Below are 18,091 nucleotides of genomic sequence, written 5' to 3'. Positions count from 1 at the left end.
TGGGATGTAATGAGATGTGATGGGTGGGATGTGATGGGTGGGATGTGATAAGATGTGATGGGTGGGATGTGATGAGATGTGATGGGTGGGATGTGATGGATGGGTGGGATGTGATGAGATGTGATGGATGGGATGTAATGAGATGTGATGGGTGGGATGTGATGAGATGTGAGGATGTAATGAGATGTGATGGGTGGGATGTGATGACATGTGATGGGTGGGATGTGATGAGATGTGATGGGTGGGATGTGATGACATGTGATGGGTGGGATGTGATGAGATGTGATGGATGGGATGTAATGAGAAGTGATGGGTGGGATGTGATGACATGTGATGGGTGGGATGTGATGAGATGTCATGGGTGGGATGTGATGAAGGGTGATGGGGTGGGATGGAATGGGATCCACTCAGCTTGGAGAGGATGTACTAGTACTGGCTGCTGGAATGAACTTCAACTACAGAGATAAACACACCTGATACTAGCATAAAAACACAAAGCACACTTTCATTGGCCAACAAAGCATTCTGCAAGTTCTCCAAAAAGTTATGACAGGAGAAACAGAAGTTTTATATCATCAGAACTTTCTTCTTGCTGAGTCAGTAGTAAAAGCTTCAGCTTCAGTCAGTCTGTGATGTGTCTGTAGCTGTCAGTGGCTCTCATGTCCACATAGAGATGAAGAAAAACACCTCTTGTTTTAAAGCTGCACCAAACTGGAATGGGAACACACTCACTCATACATCAGAGAGGATGAACAAACAAACACACACAGCATCACAGTTGAGGTAGTTTATGTGAAATGGCTCATCTCCAAACAAAGTTGTTTTATAAACTTTTTAATGAAGCAGATTGAAGCGGAGAGTAAACGAGAGGGACAGTAAGAACTTGTCAAGCTCCTCCGACAGGCCAGCCAATTAGCAGGCGTGGCTGGGAGGGAAGAGAAATGCCAGAGAGGAGAGGAACAAACAGTGACAAGAGAGGAGGGAAGGAGGACAGAGAGAAGGAGAGAAGAGAGGAAGGACGCAAGCTTGCACACACGCACGCACACACGCTCGGACGCACGCATACACATATACACACACCTGCCGAGAGTGTTCCATATAAATCCTCCCACTCATGCTTTCCCTGTCCACTCTCCTATAAGACCACTATAGACCCGACTGTAAAGCAGAACCTCCTATAGCTCTCTAGCATATCTCCCCAGTGTGTTTCCCTCCATCGACTCCATCACATCAGACTCCCGTCCTATCCTTCCTCTATTCCTCCTCCACCCATCACCTCATCCCTCTCTCCATATCCAGGAGAGAAGAGAGAGAGATGAGGAATTCTCATTGCCGCCTAAGAACCCGTCTGGTCGATACTGTAATAGATTCCTTCTGTAAAACATCAGCTCTCGCTGACATCACTATCAGACTGGTATCACACAGACAAACCAGACAGGCTAGAAGATGGATGCTGTTCAAATCTCCCCTCCCTACACTCTTAGAAAGGTGCTATCTAGAACCTAAAAGGGTTATTCGGCTGTCTCCATAGGGGAACCCTTTGGTGTTCCATGTAGAACTCTTTCCACAGAGGAGACAGCCGAAGAACCCCTTTGGAACCCTTTTTTGTAAGAGTGTAGACTGGGATGCTGTATGTGAGAACATCTAACTGCCCTCTTTTTTCTTTAAATGTTACTGAACAAAGTTTTTAAAAAGAACAGCACTTAAATGAGATGATAAAGAGAGAGAGAGACAAGGAGAGGAATTTTACTAGCAACTGTATTAGTGTCAGTATTGACCTCTATGGTGTAATGATGAGGTTAACCATCCTCTACTGATTCATTCATGACATATCTGAAAAATAAACCTTCACTCTGCTTAAGAAATAGAGCTAAATCAAGACCTCACCAGTGAGCCGACACACACACACACACACACACACACACACACACACACACACACACACACACAAAAAATAAAATTAACCCTTTCAAATTACCCTTTCATCATAGTAACTAGATGAGAGGCCTCTATGTCTATGTGTGTGTGTGTGTGTGTGTGTGTGTGGTGTGAGAGAGAGAGAGACAGAGAGAGAGACAGAGAGAAAGAGACAAAGAGACAGTAGAGAGGGACAGGGGGAGAGTGAGGGCGAGAGAGAGAGGAAGAGAGAGGGATGGAGAGAGAGAGAACAAGACAGTTCCGCAGGGTCTGGTCTGTGACTCTGTCAGGTGTGTGTGTGTGTGTGTGTGTGTGTGTGTGTGTGTGTGACAGCAGACAGACGGTTGTCTGGTATTGAGGCCAGGGGCCAACACCACCGGGCCCCTAACACCCTGTCCACACACACATGGAGCTAATCACGTCCCTTAATGCTACATTATTCATACCAGGGTCTCATAGGGTGACTGAGGGGTGAGACACCAAGGGAGAGAGGAAGGGAGCGAGTGAGAGAGAGGGGAGAGACACTTGGTCACAGCTCTGAATAATGACACTTTAAATAGCTTTGGAGATGTACAGTCAGATCAATGCCGAATTAAATGCCTTCAATCAATCAGCCTGTATGTCGCCCCCCCCCCCCTCTGTCTGGTCAATGACCATATATCAGTTGAATGGAAAGCCTGGGATGTGCTAGCTAATAACCACAGCTGTGAGGAATAATAAAACACACAGACAGCACAATCACACAGAAATAAAACTCTTCTTTGTCTCTTTAAATCTGTCACACATGCACACTCCTCCACATTTCCTCTGATGTGTGGTGATATTAGAGTAGATGTGTGGTGATATTAGAGTAGATGTGTGGTGATATTAGAGTAGATGTGTGGTGATATTAGAGTAGATGTGTGGTGATATTAGAGTAGATGTGTGGTGATATTAGAGTAGATGTGTGGTGATATTAGAGTAGATGTGTGGTGATATTAGAGTAGATGTGTGGTGACAGAGTAGATGTAGGCTACAGCATCTCAAAATGGACAAACAGTACTATTTACTTAAGGTATTTTTTTCAATTTATCAAGCAAATCTGTTACGGGAGTACGCGAACTCACTCGTTCAGTTCACCTTGCCGACTGCAGCTAGCCGCCAGCCGAACACGCCTCAAGGGTGTAAAATACAGCACAGAGTTTCTGTTAAACAGACTAATAAGAGTTTAAACTCTCCTACCTCTGACACTATTCTCTCATTCTGCTGATTGGCCTTGCTATGGAACAGATTAAGAGTTTGGGGAAATGTGAAATTCAAACAACAATAATTTTTAATCTTAGTACTATGAGCCCTGCTTCACTGTACAGTTAAACCAATGTCCGACTAAAATTATAGCTGGCAATGTTATCCAACATGCCGTACATACCCACCCCAGCCCAACACTCTCTCACCCATATCAATACAGTTGCCAGCATAATTCACACGGTTTCGGCCAAACTGAATTAGAACCATTGTGCAGCGCTGCTTCAGAAGGGTCAGTCAGAGTTCACAGTAAATCGACCCTGTAGGGGAGGGCTTTCTGACACCACACCTTCTGTTTAACTGACCCACTTACTGCTATCTGTTACTGCACTGAGCTGCTGAATTAGAGCTAGCCACAGGATGCCGTGTGCGTGTGTGTGTGTGTGTGTGTGCGCCAGCGTAACTAACGTGCTTGTCCAGGCAGAGAAGGCTGGACAGTCAGATTGAGGGACCCCTACTGCTAGTTAAACTCTGTCCTTTGCTCACTGTCTCTCACACTGCTCAGCTACCAGCCAACTAGAGGACTGGAGGGATGGATGGAGAACAGGATGGACAGAATAAGGTATAGCGGGGGAAGGAGGGAGAGAGGTAGCGATGAAGGGAGAGCCGGAAGGATGGTGCTGACCAGTGAGAGGAAAGAGGGTAGACTTGAGAGGGTTAAGAGACAGATCTGTTATAAATTATGTCTCTATACTGCAGCGGTGCAGCTCAGGAAATCTTTTCTCTGGAAAGGAGCCTCGGCTGAAGTCTACAACCAGTAAGGTTAAGCATTGTGTTGATGTCACGGCTGTCAGGGAATTGAAAAAGATGCTTAACCAGGCCAGTTTACTCCAGTCCAGCCTAAAATCCCAGCATGAATTGGAATCGCATGTTAAAGTCTGCTTCTAAAACAGGGATATCACATTAGGCTATGTGAGTATTTACATGATTGGACATGAGGGTGTAAAAGCAGTATGTCTAATGCTGAGGGACAAAACAAGCTATTATCTCCAGTGTTTTCTCCAGACCTGTCACTGAGCAGGATATAGACATCATATACGAGGCCTGTCATCAAACCCTGCGTTGGCCGTCATTGTGTTAAATCTCATATGGGGTGACACAAATTGCTGTCTTTCTCCCTCTCGTCCTCTAGGCACTCTTTAATTTATGACAACCTAGGTCTTCGTTCATACAGACCTGTGATCTGTGTTATCTAGGCCAGAGAGAGACACACACACACCACACACACACACACACACACACACACACAGAGTCTTCTTTAATGACTTATTCAGTGTCACGGCTTACATTTCAAAATAGAAACAACCCAAAACAATCAATTGAAATGTTTCGCGACTGACAGGACTTATGTTGGTAAAATATAAAACGCGTCAGAACCTGCGCTGCCTTTGTTCAGTGAACGCAGCGCGGCGCAGAGCAGCTCGGTGTGACGGAGGACGTGTTTGCGAGCGCCGCCGTACCTCAGGGGATACTTTTTTCTCCCGTCTTTGATCACTGTAGTCTTTGAAGTAACAGTGGGAAAGAAAGAAAGAGGCAGAAGTCACAGAGAGTTCACATCGCAAACTTGGTGCAGCGTACAGCTTGCTGACAGTAATCTGCATAATATATTCTTTAGATTATCAGATGAAGATAACACACTGTGGATCTCTAGGTGCTGGGTAAACCCCTCCCACACAGGCCTAATTAACAGCATGAGACTCTCTGCATTTGTCCTCAATTACAAGTTTAGAGAGTTGAGAGGGAGAAAACATGAGAGAACATATGGTTGTTTGGGATGTTCTGGATGATGTAAGTGGTTTGAAGTGAGGGATAGAGGATGAGAGGTGAGCTGGTTGAGCCTCAGGGAGGGGTAGGATAGATTCATGACTGTTGTTTACGGAGGACCTAGAAGTACAAGTTAAAGAAATAGAACTGAAGAAGATCCCTACAGTTGAATCTCTAACACTGGAACTGTCAGTTGGTGATTCAGTTGAGTGCTATGGAGATGTATGAACACCTAAACCACAACATTAACTGAGGTTTTCATTTGGACTGTGTGTGTGTGTGTGTGTGTGTGTGTGTGTGTGTAGACTGGTGGATAAACTGTAGTTTTATTCTTGTCTTGTTAATTGAGCTCAATCCCTTTCAACTGGAGACTGTAAGACTAATAACAGCTCGATGAAGAGAGACATTTGCATACTGTAAGCATTCAAAGAGACCTCCAATACATATGCAGAGATATAATACACATTAGATACATCATCTAATGTTTACGATAACAACAAAGAAGCAATATCTTCTCATTTAAGATCATACACATTTAATGCATGGGTGCGCACACATTCCCATCTGCAAATACTCTCACACTAAAATCATATCTGCTTCAGAATGCCAACATTTTGTTTCCTCTGAGAGAGAGAGAGAGAGAGAGAGAGAGAGATACAGAGAGACAGAGAGAGAGAGAGAGAGAGAGAGACAGAGAAAGAAAGAGAGATACAGAGAGAGAGAGAGAGACAGAAAGAAAGAGAGATACAGAGAGACAGAGAGAGAGCGAGAGAGAGAGAGAGAGAGAGAGAGAGAGAGAGAGAGACAGAGACAGAGACAGAGACAGAGAGACAGACAGAGAGAGCTGATGCATGATAAAAAGCTCTCCAAGCTCCTGTGTCTGATACACCTCCAGTTCGTCCTTGAGAACCAGCCAGTGTGTGTGTGTTTCTAACACATGAGAGGTCTCTCAAGACTGGACCAAATAAGCGGCAGGCCGATGCTTGTTACACCACAACACTCCTTCCCTGAAATGTCACACCAAGATTCCTGCCATGTGTCTCTTCAGATAGCTTCTCTGTTTGTGTGTGTGTGTGTCTGATATTAACTCAGGGTTCAATAAGTCTCCTGTAGAGTGAGTGATGTTGTCATATAGGATCAGCGGTGGGACATTGGTCCTATCCATCACTACAGCCCCTGTCCGGCACTCACTCAGTCACTCACTCTCTGTAAGGCTGAAGAGCTAATAGGAGTGGAGGCCTACTGATCCACCACACACACACACACACACACACACACACACACACACACACACACACACACACACACACCTGGCAGGTCACACACAGCCCCAGCACTGACAACAGAGGAAAGTAGAGTCTAACACAGATAAAACTGACTGATAAAATACTTTGCAGTCACACTTCCAACATGTGAAGGCTATGTTGACATCCTGAACTTTTCTCTACTAAACTTGTTGAAAGTTGTGTGCGGAAAAAATAACATCTCCGACACTAACTCCATCTGAGCAGTGTTGTTGTGATTTATACCTCAGCTGGATCAATGTGTTGCAGAGACAGAGACAGATCTGTTATAAATTATGTCTCTATACTGCAGCGGTGCAGCTCAGGAAATCTTTTCTCTGGAAAGGAGCCTCGGCTGAAGTCTACAACCAGTAAGGTTAAGCATTGTGTTGATAATTGTGGTGAAAAACTACAAGATCCCAGTATAATGGAAGCTGAAAACCTCACATATTCAGATGGGAAATGAAATGTCACGGCAATGCACAGTAATCATTTTCCCATAGAGGCTTACAGAGAGAGAGAGGAAGGGAACCGGCATGGCTTAAGTTAGTGTTGCAGGGCAATGTGTGAGCTGTCAGAACATTACTTTGTAGCTGTTATTCCTTTGCTTCTGTCGCTGCCTACACTAACAGGATTGTGGCCTTGTGGTGGACCCGGAGGAGGAAGTTGCCCCTTGACACTGACCTTCAGTCAGTTTTGTGGGGTTAAGATTGGGGGAGTTTAAGCTGATACATTTTTATTGACCCTATAGATAGCTCTCTTATAATGATCTGTGACTATGCTCAAAATCTTGTGTCAGAAGGCCTCTATCTCCAGTCCATTTGGAAAGTATTCAGACCCCTTCCATTTTCCACATGTTGTTACGTTACAGCCTTATTCTAAAATGGATTGAATAAAAAATTTAGAAAGGCACACACCTGTCTATATAAGGTCCCACAGTTGACAGTGCATGTCAGAGCAAAAACCAAGCCATGAGATTGAAGGAATTGTCCGTAGGGCTCAGAGACAGGATTGTGTCGAGGCACAGATCTGGGGAAGGGTACCAAAAAATGTCTGCAGCATTGAAGTTCCCCAAGAACACAGTGGCCTCCATCTTTCTTAAATGGAAGAAGTTTGGAAACACCAAGACTCTGCGCTTGGAGTTTGCCAAAAGGCACCTAAAGACTCTCAGACCATGAGAAACAAGATTCTCTGGTCTGATGAAACCAAGATTGAACACTTTGGCCTGAATGATAAATAAGCGTCACATCTGGGGGAAACCTCGCACCATCCCTACGGTGAAGCATGGTGGGGGCATCATCATGCTGTGAGGATTTCTTTCTGCGGCAGAGACAGGGAGACTAGTTAGGATCGAGGCAAAGATTAAAGGAGCAAAGTGTAGAGAAATCCTTGATGAAAACCTGCTCAAGAGCACAGGGGGAACGTAGACTGGTGCGAAGGTTCACCTTCCAACAAGACAATGAGCCTAAGCCAAGGTAACACAGGAGTGGCTTTGGGACAAGTCTATGAATGTCCTTGAGTGGCCCAGCTAGAGCCTGATCAAACATTTCTGGAGAGACCTGAAAATAGCTGTGCAGCGACACTCCCCATCCAACCTGACAGAGCTTGAGAGGATCTGCAGAGAAGAATGGGAGAGAAACTCCCCAAATACAGGTGTGCGAAGCTTGTAGAGTCATACCCAAGAAGACTCGAGGCTGTAAACACTGCCAAAGCCGCTTCAATAAAGTACTGAGTAAAGGGTCTGAATACTTATGTAAATGTCTCCTTTTTTTGGGGGGCAAAATAAAAAAACAACCATGTTTTTGCTTTGTCATCATGGGGTATTGTGTGTAGATTGATGAGGAAATAAGGCTGTACTGTAACAAAATGTGGATTAAGTCAAGTGGTCTGAATACTTTCCGAATGCACTATATAGTACATAAGAGTGTGTTGAGTCGAGGTGATGTGGGACTGATGTATTAGCGTTTGGTCCTCCTGACACCCTGGAATCCCTGCGGCAGACCAGGCAGCGTGGAGGTTAAATAACTACTGTGTGACTGCTGGAACAATGAGCAGGCCCTAGTTTAGGGCTGACATGGCTTTATAATGGCTACACATCACCTTGCCCACAGGGCAAAGACTAACACAACTGTTAAATCTACTAAAGTAAGAGGGAAAGAGGGAGGGAGGGATGGATGGAGAGGGAGGGAGGGAGGGATGGAGAGGGAGGGATGGAGAGGGAGGGATGGAGAGAGAGAGAGGGAGAATAGGCGTTCTAGTTGGAACACAACAGAGAGATATATTCATGTTTGAGTTGTTTAAATTCAGGTAATGTCCTCAAACATTAGCATAAACATGTGGTGAATCTCCTTTACCCTTAGTGTAATGGATGATCAGAGTTTAGACCAGAGACAGAATGTCTCAGAGTTGTGTATCTCTCTCTGTTTTCCTCTCAGTAAACTCATAGTTGTGGGTCGAGTAAGGATAGCAGTCAACTGGGAGCTCAGTAATTCTTCAGACAAGCAGGGCTCCCTGAAATGCGGCGGGAAGCCAGACAGTCGGGCGGAGTGTCGGCGGGAACCCAGACAGACACAGTTTTAAGGGTACACCGTACATGACAGCAGAGACAGCAAAGGTACTCTGCTGCATTATCAGCATCTACAAGTATCCCTGCTCTCAGATCTTAAAAATAGATCTTAACGATTCTGGTGTGCCAAGCTACAATAGACTGTAAAGAATTGGGGAAAGTTAGAAGAAGAAAGAAATGCACTAGAAATTCAGTTCTGATCACAGCTGTAGTGAAATGTTATCTGGCTGATTGCTGAGCAGCTGTACATGCAGCTGTGAACCTCTCAGATCTGCACCACAGATGAATCATCATCAACTACTTCTGATGACAACCCAAAGCTGCATGGGCAGAGGACATCTCTGAACAATGAGTGGGTGAGAGACTGAGGGAACACTGGAGATCGAGAGAAGAGGCTACATCTTTAGTCCCAGATGGCTTTGACCTTACCCCCACTCTCTCCCCCGGTCTCTGACCCAACCTCCCCCTACCCCCGGTCTCTGACCCAACCTCCCCCTACCCCCGGTCTCTGACCCAACCTCCCCCTACCCCCGGTCTCTGACCCAACCTTCCCCTACCCCCGGTCTCTGACCCAACCTTGCCCTACCCCCAGTCTCTGACCCAACCTCCCCCTACCCTTGGTCTCTGACCCAACTTCCCCTTACCCCTGGTCTCTGACCCAACCTCCCCCTACCCCCGGTCTCTGACCCAACCTCCCCCTACTGACAGGTCCAGAGTCTGGCCACGGGTCAGTGCCCTTTCCTCCCCCACACCAGGGGGGTGCTGTAGCTGGCCTTCCCATCAGAGTTAAGGGCAGACAGGGGGAGTGTTGTGTGTATATACAATGCCTTTATTTGAAATGTGTAAATACAGCACTTTGTCTAAAACTTAAAGCAGATCCTCTTCTGAGATGGATAGAAACATAAAATGCAGTTGCATAGCCCTGAACCAGTTCTGTTAGTGTCACCCCATGTCTCATAGAGTGGAGCCAAGGAGTGACAACCCAGAGCCACCATCAGACAGACAGTCCAGGGATCAAACCGCTGTCTGGCCAGCCTCAGCAGAGGTAATCCCTGACAGTGAGGTGTCCTGGCCCTTGACTCAGATCACAGCCGGAGACCCCTGACTATACTGCCCTCATTTACAGTACCTACACACACACAAAGCATTGGGTTGGATGCCAGGCAGGCTTTAAAGCAGCTTCAGAGGACCAACAGACAGACAGAAAGGTCTCCCTCCCCAGTCAGTTGTATTACATCCTCTCAACATGGCCACTGGCAGCAGGCTGAGACTACAGACAGACCCCTAAAACATCCGGAGAGATGACAACACCCCTAGCTTTCACTCTCACATTACCCTAACATAGTCTAGCACCAAGTGTACTGTACACTAATACCTCATGCTCTCATCTGCAAAGAGAAAAAGAGCACGATAGCAGTCAATATTTTTTAATTTATTTTGACAGAATATCTCCCCTACTGTTCCACACAGCATCTTTCCCCTACTGTTCCACAGTTCAGGCTGTACCAACCCACTGCAAATCAGATTCACACAGCCAGAGCCCCTCACATTACTTCTCATCTGAATGGCAGAGTGGGAGGGATGGTACAAAGGAGGAGAGATGGAAGGAGGAGGAGAGGTGACAGGAGAGAGAAGGAGGGATGGCAGGATAATTAAGGATAGAGGATGACACATCTGGCTTTGTAGAGCTGCTTGTGGCTCTGCCTATCTGCACCACACCGATACCGCAGGATAACAAATAAAAGTGAGGGATGGAGAGATACAGAGAGAGACACAGACAGACAGACAGACAGACAGACAGACAGACAGACAGACAGACAGACAGACAGACAGACAGACAGACAGACAGACAGACAGACAGACAGACAGACAGAGACAGACAGACAGACAGACAGACAGACAGACAGACAGACAGACAGACAGACAGACAGACAGACAGACAGACAGACAGACAGACAGAGTAACAGACAGAGTAACAGACAGAGTAACAGACAGACAGAGTAACAGACAGACAGAGTGACAGACAGACAGAGTGACAGACAGACAGAGTGACAGACAGACAGACAGACAGACAGACAGACAGACAGAGACAGACAGACAGAGTAACAGACAGAGTAACAGACAGAGTAACAGACAGAGTAACAGACAGAGTAACAGACAGAGTAACAGACAGACATAGTAACAGACAGACAGAGTGACAGACAGACAGAGTGACAGACAGACAGAGTGACAGACAGACAGAGTGACAGACAGACAGAGTGACAGACAGACAGACAGACAGACAGACAGACAGACAGACAGACAGACAGACAGACAGACAGACAGACAGAGTAACAGACAGAGTAACAGACAGAGTAACAGACAGAGTAACAGACAGAGTAACAGACAGAGTAACAGACAGAGTAACAGACAGACAGACAGACAGACAGACAGACATAGATGAGATGAGGAGGGAGTTTAAGGAAGGGAGAGAGTGGGGAGAGGAGAGAGAAGGTGAGGGAGAGAGTGGGGGAGGAGAGAGATGGAGAGAGGGAGAGAGTAGGGGGAGGAGAGAGTTAGAGAGAGGGAGAGGAGCGAGATGGGCTGGATTGCCCAGGATTGGCTAAGATAATGGATGGGCTGGACATGCTGTGAGATGAGTTTGGATTGGTCTGCCATGTAGCATGCTTCTGTCTATAAAATGAGCTGCTCAGTATGTGTAGATAATCCTTGCTACTGCCACTTATTTGAAAGATACAGTAGAACATTAGCCATGGAGAACTGCAAAAGGGCTGCTACTGCTCTCAACAACAATGCTGCCCTGAATTTATCAGGCGCTGTCGACAAAGATCAGTGGGAAAAAGTTGTGATGGACTACTTTCTGCACACGTCAGTGTGAACCGGAGTGACTTGATACAACGGTTCCAGCTACATTTCAGATATTTTATGTGTCTAATTTTGCAAGAAAGTTGGTTTCATTGCAAGTTAAACTGTAGTGTAAGCTAGTGGATGTTAGCTTTCTGGCTCGCTAGCTAACGTTACGATATATGTCGTAATACATATTTCACAGAAACTCATTTGCTAGTTACAGCCTAATGTTAGCTAGCTATCTAAACTTGAACCTACAATAGTTGGTTAGCATTAGCTACCTGCAGATTCATACTACAGCATTTCATGAATGGCGGCTAGCTATGACAATCCGTTTGTACTGTAGCTATGGGTTGGGATTATGGTTAATCGTTTAGCTAGCTAGCAAGCTACATGTCTAAACAAAAAAGACTCCACTTCGCCAGATGATTACATGACCCATCAAGTTAGCTAGGTGTGTCTGGAGGTGATTACGGCTATCTATTGTATTTCATGAACATGTGTACATGTCAAGACAATAGTGACCCATCCGCTTTGCTAGGGGGGATTCAAGCATTTATTTCACATGAAGTCGTGACATGCGACATACACCTAGTTTCTTGAAACGGGCCACATATTTATCTAGCAGCCTCCAAGGAAAATCTCTATTATTTGTGCTAATTTTGTTTGCATTCTAGTAATAGTGTCACACCCTGACCTGAGTATTCTTTGTTTTCTTTATATATTCTGGTTAGGTCAGGGTGTGACATGGGTGATGTATGTGTTTTTGTATGTTTATATATGGGGTTTTGTATGTTTATGGGGTTGTTTACCATTTAGGTGTTTATGTATGTCTATGGTTGCCTAGATTGGTTCTCACTTAGAGGCAGCTGTTTACCGTTGTCTCTGATTGGGAACCATATTTAGGCAGCCATCTTCTTTGGGTATTTCGTGGATTATTGTCCATGTCTAGTTGCCTGTGTCTGCACGTTTGTAGTATAGCGTCACGTTCATTTGGTTGTTTTTGTAGTTTGTTTACTGTCCGTCTTCATTAAAATATAACATGTATTCAATTCACGCTGCGCCTTGGTCTTCTCACTACGACGAACGTGACAAATAGATACCCAATGGGCTTCTTTGTGTTTTTTATTTGGTGCCCCCTAAGCCGGCAATACCGTATATCTCGGTATGATCGAAGGACGATATGAGGATATGAAAATCTGGACATTAATCTAGGCCATATATAATCCCCCTGCAGGTCAGCACGGCTGATGAAGAGCCTTAAGACACTGGTACTGTGTCCAACCTCTTGTTCACAAGCATAACAACCTAAAGCCATGAATCAGAGATCAACATAAATCATTCGCTAAGCTGTATTCATATCATACAGCTTCAGAAATGACTCAGATTAAATACGACACAGTATGCAGTACTGTAAATACATGGAATGAGGGAGTTGGAAAGAGGTAAACAAAGAGAGAGAGAGAGTGGGGGGCTACTGAGATGGGGAAATAGATCATGAGAGGGAGGGATGGACAGAGACGGAGAGGAAGCCACACAGAGAGCAACTAGATCTGCTACACAGATTCTGTCAGACCTGGGCCCTGACAGTAAATATCAGTAAGACAAAAATAATTGTGTTCCAAAAAAGGTCCAGTTGCCAGGACCACAAATACAAATTCAATCTAGATACCGTTGACCTAGAGCACACAAAAAACTATACATACCTCAGCCTAAACATCAGTGCCACAGGTAACTTCCACAAAGCTGTGAACAATCTGAGAGACGAGGCAAGAAGGTCCTTCTATGCCATCAGAAGGAACATAAAATTAGGCAAAAAATACTTAAATCAGTTATACAACCCATTGCCCTTTATGGTTGTGAGGTCTGGGGTCCGCTCACCAACCAAGAACTCACAAAATGGGACAAACACCAAATTGAGACTATGCTTGCAGAATAATGCAAAAATATCCTCAGTGTACAACGTAGAACACCAAATAATGCATGCAGAGCAGAATTAGGCCGATACCCACTAAATATCAAAATCCAGAAAAGAGACGTTAAATTCTACAACCACCTAAAAGGAAGCGATTCCCAAACCGTCCATAACAAAGCCATCACCTACAGAGAGATGAACCTGGAGAAGAGTCCCCTAAGCAAGCTGGTCCTGGGGCTCTGTTCACAAACACAAAAACACCCCACAGAGCCCCAGGACAGCAACACAATTAGACCCAACCAAATCATGAGAAAACAAAAAGAGAATTACTTGACACATTGGAAAGAATTTACAACAAAACAGACTAAACAGAGAATACACAGCGGCAGAATACCTGACCACTGTGACTGACTCACAATTAAGGAAATCATTGAGGATATACAGACTGAGTGAGCATAGCCTTGCTATTGAGAAAGGCCGCCGAAGGCAAACCTGTCTCTTGAGAGAAGACAGGCTATGTGCAAACTGCCCACAAAATGAGGTGGAAACTGAGCTGCACTTCCTAACCTCTTGCAAAATGCATGACCATATTAGAGACACATATTTCCCTCAGATTAAACAGATCCACAAAGAATTTGGAAACAAATCCAATTTGAAAACCCCCCGTATCTACTGGGTGAAATACCACAGTGTGCAATCACAGCAGCAAGATCTGTGACCTGTTGCCACAAGAAAAGGTCAACCAATGAAAAACTAACACTATTGTAAATACAACCCATATTTATGTTTATTTATTTTCCATTTTGTCCTTTAACCATTTGCACATCATTACAACACTGTATATAGACATAATATGAAATGTCTTTATTCTTTTGGAACTTTTGTGAATGCAATGTTTACTGTTAATTTGTATTGTTTATTTAACTTTTGTTTATTATCTACTTCACTTGCTTTGGCAATGTTAACATGTGTTTCCCATGACAATAAAGCCCCTTGAATTGAATTGAAATCAAGAGAGGGAGAGAAAAAGAAAGGTGGACAGATCAAATCATGTCACTCACCGAAACACGCCCCGTCCATCTCCTCGTAGCCCACGCTACAGACACACTTCCCCAGAGGCACCAGCCAATCACCATCAGCGCCGCAGTACAGTTTGGGCGTGTCCCTCTCCTCGGCATGCTCCACACACGCCCCCCTGACCTCCACCAGGGAGGAGGAGTCGACCCGGGGCACGGTGTCAGGGAAGGAGGCCAGGTTCCTCAGGGTGAAGGGACACTTCTTATAGTACACCCTGACTGAGACTAGGGCGATGCACGCCCCAATGTCCTGGAACGCCAGGTACAAACCCTTCCTGGAGATAGGACCCACTTCCCGCACCTATAGAAAAAATTCACATGAACAATGATTGCCCATTGGGGATTAGGAAAGTTAATTGAATTAAACCCTAGTATGCAGTGCCTGCACAATTTCCCCTTGTAGGAAATTGTCATGCCAAACAATAGGAGTTGGCAAGGGAGCAGAAACAGACTAGAAATAAATCACATATTATTGAAATTGAATGAAATGAAGTGGACCTCTGTGTTGAGCTTCAGAATGCGGTCTCCCAGATCCATCTGAGTGAAGCTCTCGTCTGCAGCGATGGTGTCGATCTTGGTGTACTGGGATGGTTTGAACTTGACCCCGTGGGACTCGTCTGTCTCATAGTAGAAAAGGTTGAAGGTCTCCTTACAGGTCCCAGACACCCAGGGGATGGAGTTACAGTCTCTCAGAGTGAACCGCAGCTCCACATACACCTTGGATAAATAATAAACAGTCAAGTACAGTAGCTGATCTATTATTCAAAGCCACTTACAGGAAATACAATTGGTTAGTATATGTGTCCCTTGTGGAAATTAAACCCACAAACCAGGTGTTACCAGCACCATTCTCCAACCTACTGAGCCATCTATCAAAACCCCAACCCACCTTCTGTGCGGCCTGGCGGAAGATCCAGTTGGAGCGTAGCCAGTTGTTCTGGTTGGGTTCCATCACGTGACACACCTGGAAGGTATGGATGGGACGGTTGTGTTCATCCATCTCTGTTATAGCATCCCACTGGAGAGGAGAGGAGAGGAGAGGAGAGGAGAGAGAGGGAGAGGAGAGGAGAGGAGAGGAGAGGAGAGGAGAGGAGAGGAGAGGAGAGGAGAGGGAGAGGAGAGGAGAGGAGAGGAGGAAAAAAGGTAATGTTAGTGAGCTGCTAAGGATCTGGAGAATGTCTGTATGGAGGAGTGGGCCAAAATCCCTGCTGCAGTGTGTGCAAACCTGGTCAAGAACTACAGGAAACGTATGATCTCTGTAATTGCAAACAAAGGTTTCTGTATCAAATATTAAGTTCTGCTTTTCTGATGCATCAAATACTTATGTCATGCAATAAAATGCAAATAAAAATCATACAATGTGATTTTCTGGATTTTTGTTTTAGATTCCGTCTCTCACAGTTGAAGTGTACCTATGATAAAAATGACAGACCTCTACATGCTTTGTAAGTAGGAAAACCTGCAAAATCGGCAGCGTATCAAATACTTGTTCTCCCCACTGTATATATAGTGTGAAAAGCTGTCCAGCGTTAGAAAGTAAAAGGAACAGGAACGTTACTAAACCGATAATAACTGTCTCTAACCACCTGTACCCCAGCTCTGTGACTCCCAGGTCATATGACAAAGGTGAAAGCTCTGTAAGTGCTTCATGAGGTCACAGGTCACCTGCCTCTGTGTTGTTAGAATTGAAACCTAATGGAGATGTTTAGCCCCAACTCCCTGGCTCTACCCTCTATTACACTGACACGCACAAACAGGGAGTGTGTGTGTGTGACAGCTGTAGCGACCCTGGACCACCTATCACCAAGCTCCCAGAATCAAATTACCTGCTGAGGAAAATGGTTTTAAATCAGCTCAACAACAGCACAACACTTGCCCTTCAGTCTAGACATGTGGCTGATGTGACTCTGACCTCTGTATGCACTTTGACCTCCGCAAACTCTTTGTCCTTGGGCAGATCATCTCACTCAATAGTGTTGTATAAAAATAAGTAGTACTTGCATGGAATAGATGGTCTAGTGTCACTCCCAACCCTGTCTCCTAAACCAACAAAGGCTTTATATGGTGTCTGTTGTCTAATACATTCAAAACACAGCAGCACCAAGTGTAGAGAAGAAAAACAACCCCTTCTTCTCTCCACAACTCACTCTGTCAACCCATCTCCCTTCTCTCTCTCTTCCCCCCCCCCCCTGTATCTAGTCTAATTAATAAGTAGGAAGAACAGAAGCTCTTTATTAGCAAACAGACTATGGAGAGTTGGGGAAAGAGGACACTAATTTAGGCCAATTATTTCAGCGATAATAAGCAGTATTGTACTTATCTAAACACTACCTCTCAACAGGAGAACAGTAATCAAATCCTAATATTTGGTTTCAAAGACTCATTATCCTTTTTAATTACATGTTTTAATTCAATCAAAAAAGACGACACGTTTTAATACATTTCTTCCTCAAGGTGTCACAGTAATCATAACGTAATTAAAACAAATTGATTTAGATTAAGTATTATATTGCCTAATATGCATCATGTGGTATTGTGCTGTGGTGAATTCTAAATAGGATCCTAACACAGCCATTTACAACTCTGTGGGTTTGCTTCAGCCAAATCCTACATACAGACGTCAAAATATCAAATATTACATTACATCAGTGATATGAAAAGACTGACATTTTCGTCCACTTCTTAATTTAGGAAATTAAATAAAGAGATACAGTCAGAAAGCCTAAAAGTGGTGACACACTTATTGATTTATGCAGTGTAGTTTTCCTACACCACCACAGATGATTATTGATTATGCAGTGGAGTTTTCCTACACCACCACAGATGATTATTGATTTAGGCAGTGTAGTTTAACTACACCACCACAGATGATTATTGATTTATGCAGTGTAGTTTAACTACACCACCACAGATGATTATTGATTTATGCAGTGTAGTTTAACTACACCACCACAGATGATTATTGATTTATGCAGTGTAGTTTAACTACACCACCACAGATGATTATTGATTTAGGCAGTGTAGTTTAACTACACCACCACAGATGATTATTGATTTAGGCAGTGTAGTTTAACTACACCACCACAGATGATTATTGATTTATGCAGTGTAGTTTTCCTACACCACCACAGATGATTATTGATTATGCAGTGTAGTTTAACTACACCACCACAGATGATTATTGATTTAGGCAGTGTAGTTTAACTACACCACCACAGATGATTATTGATTATGCAGTGTAGTTTAACTACACCACCACAGATGATTATTGATTTAGGCAGTGTAGTTTAACTACACCACCACAGATGCAGAGTCACGTATGAACATGTTTTACATCCTTGCCAGCTGTATAGTGATCGTTACAACACCTTGAACAGGTATATACGGTACACTAAGTGCACAAAACATTAAGAACGCACGCTCTTTCCATGACCGACTG

General features: G+C 44.5%; 1 protein-coding gene across 1 annotated transcript in view; it reads right to left on the bottom strand.

Moving 5' to 3' along the window:
• Window positions 1–18,091, bottom strand: part of LOC112235859 (ephrin type-A receptor 6-like) — a 214,589-nt gene that overhangs the window by 128,335 nt on the left and 68,163 nt on the right. Inside the window, exons 3-5 of the mRNA XM_042306434.1 lie at window positions 15,542–15,670; window positions 15,151–15,369; window positions 14,638–14,953 (exon numbers count right to left, since the gene is read on the bottom strand). Of these exons, the coding sequence (XP_042162368.1) occupies window positions 14,638–14,953; window positions 15,151–15,369; window positions 15,542–15,670 (664 nt within the window). The remainder of the gene's footprint in view (window positions 1–14,637; window positions 14,954–15,150; window positions 15,370–15,541; window positions 15,671–18,091) is intronic.

This window comes from Oncorhynchus tshawytscha, linkage group LG26 (assembly GCF_018296145.1).
Source record: "Oncorhynchus tshawytscha isolate Ot180627B linkage group LG26, Otsh_v2.0, whole genome shotgun sequence".
NCBI classification, from domain to species: domain Eukaryota; kingdom Metazoa; phylum Chordata; class Actinopteri; order Salmoniformes; family Salmonidae; genus Oncorhynchus; species Oncorhynchus tshawytscha.
Note: the sequence above shows the minus strand (reverse complement) of the source record. Positions and strands in the feature narration are given on the sequence as shown.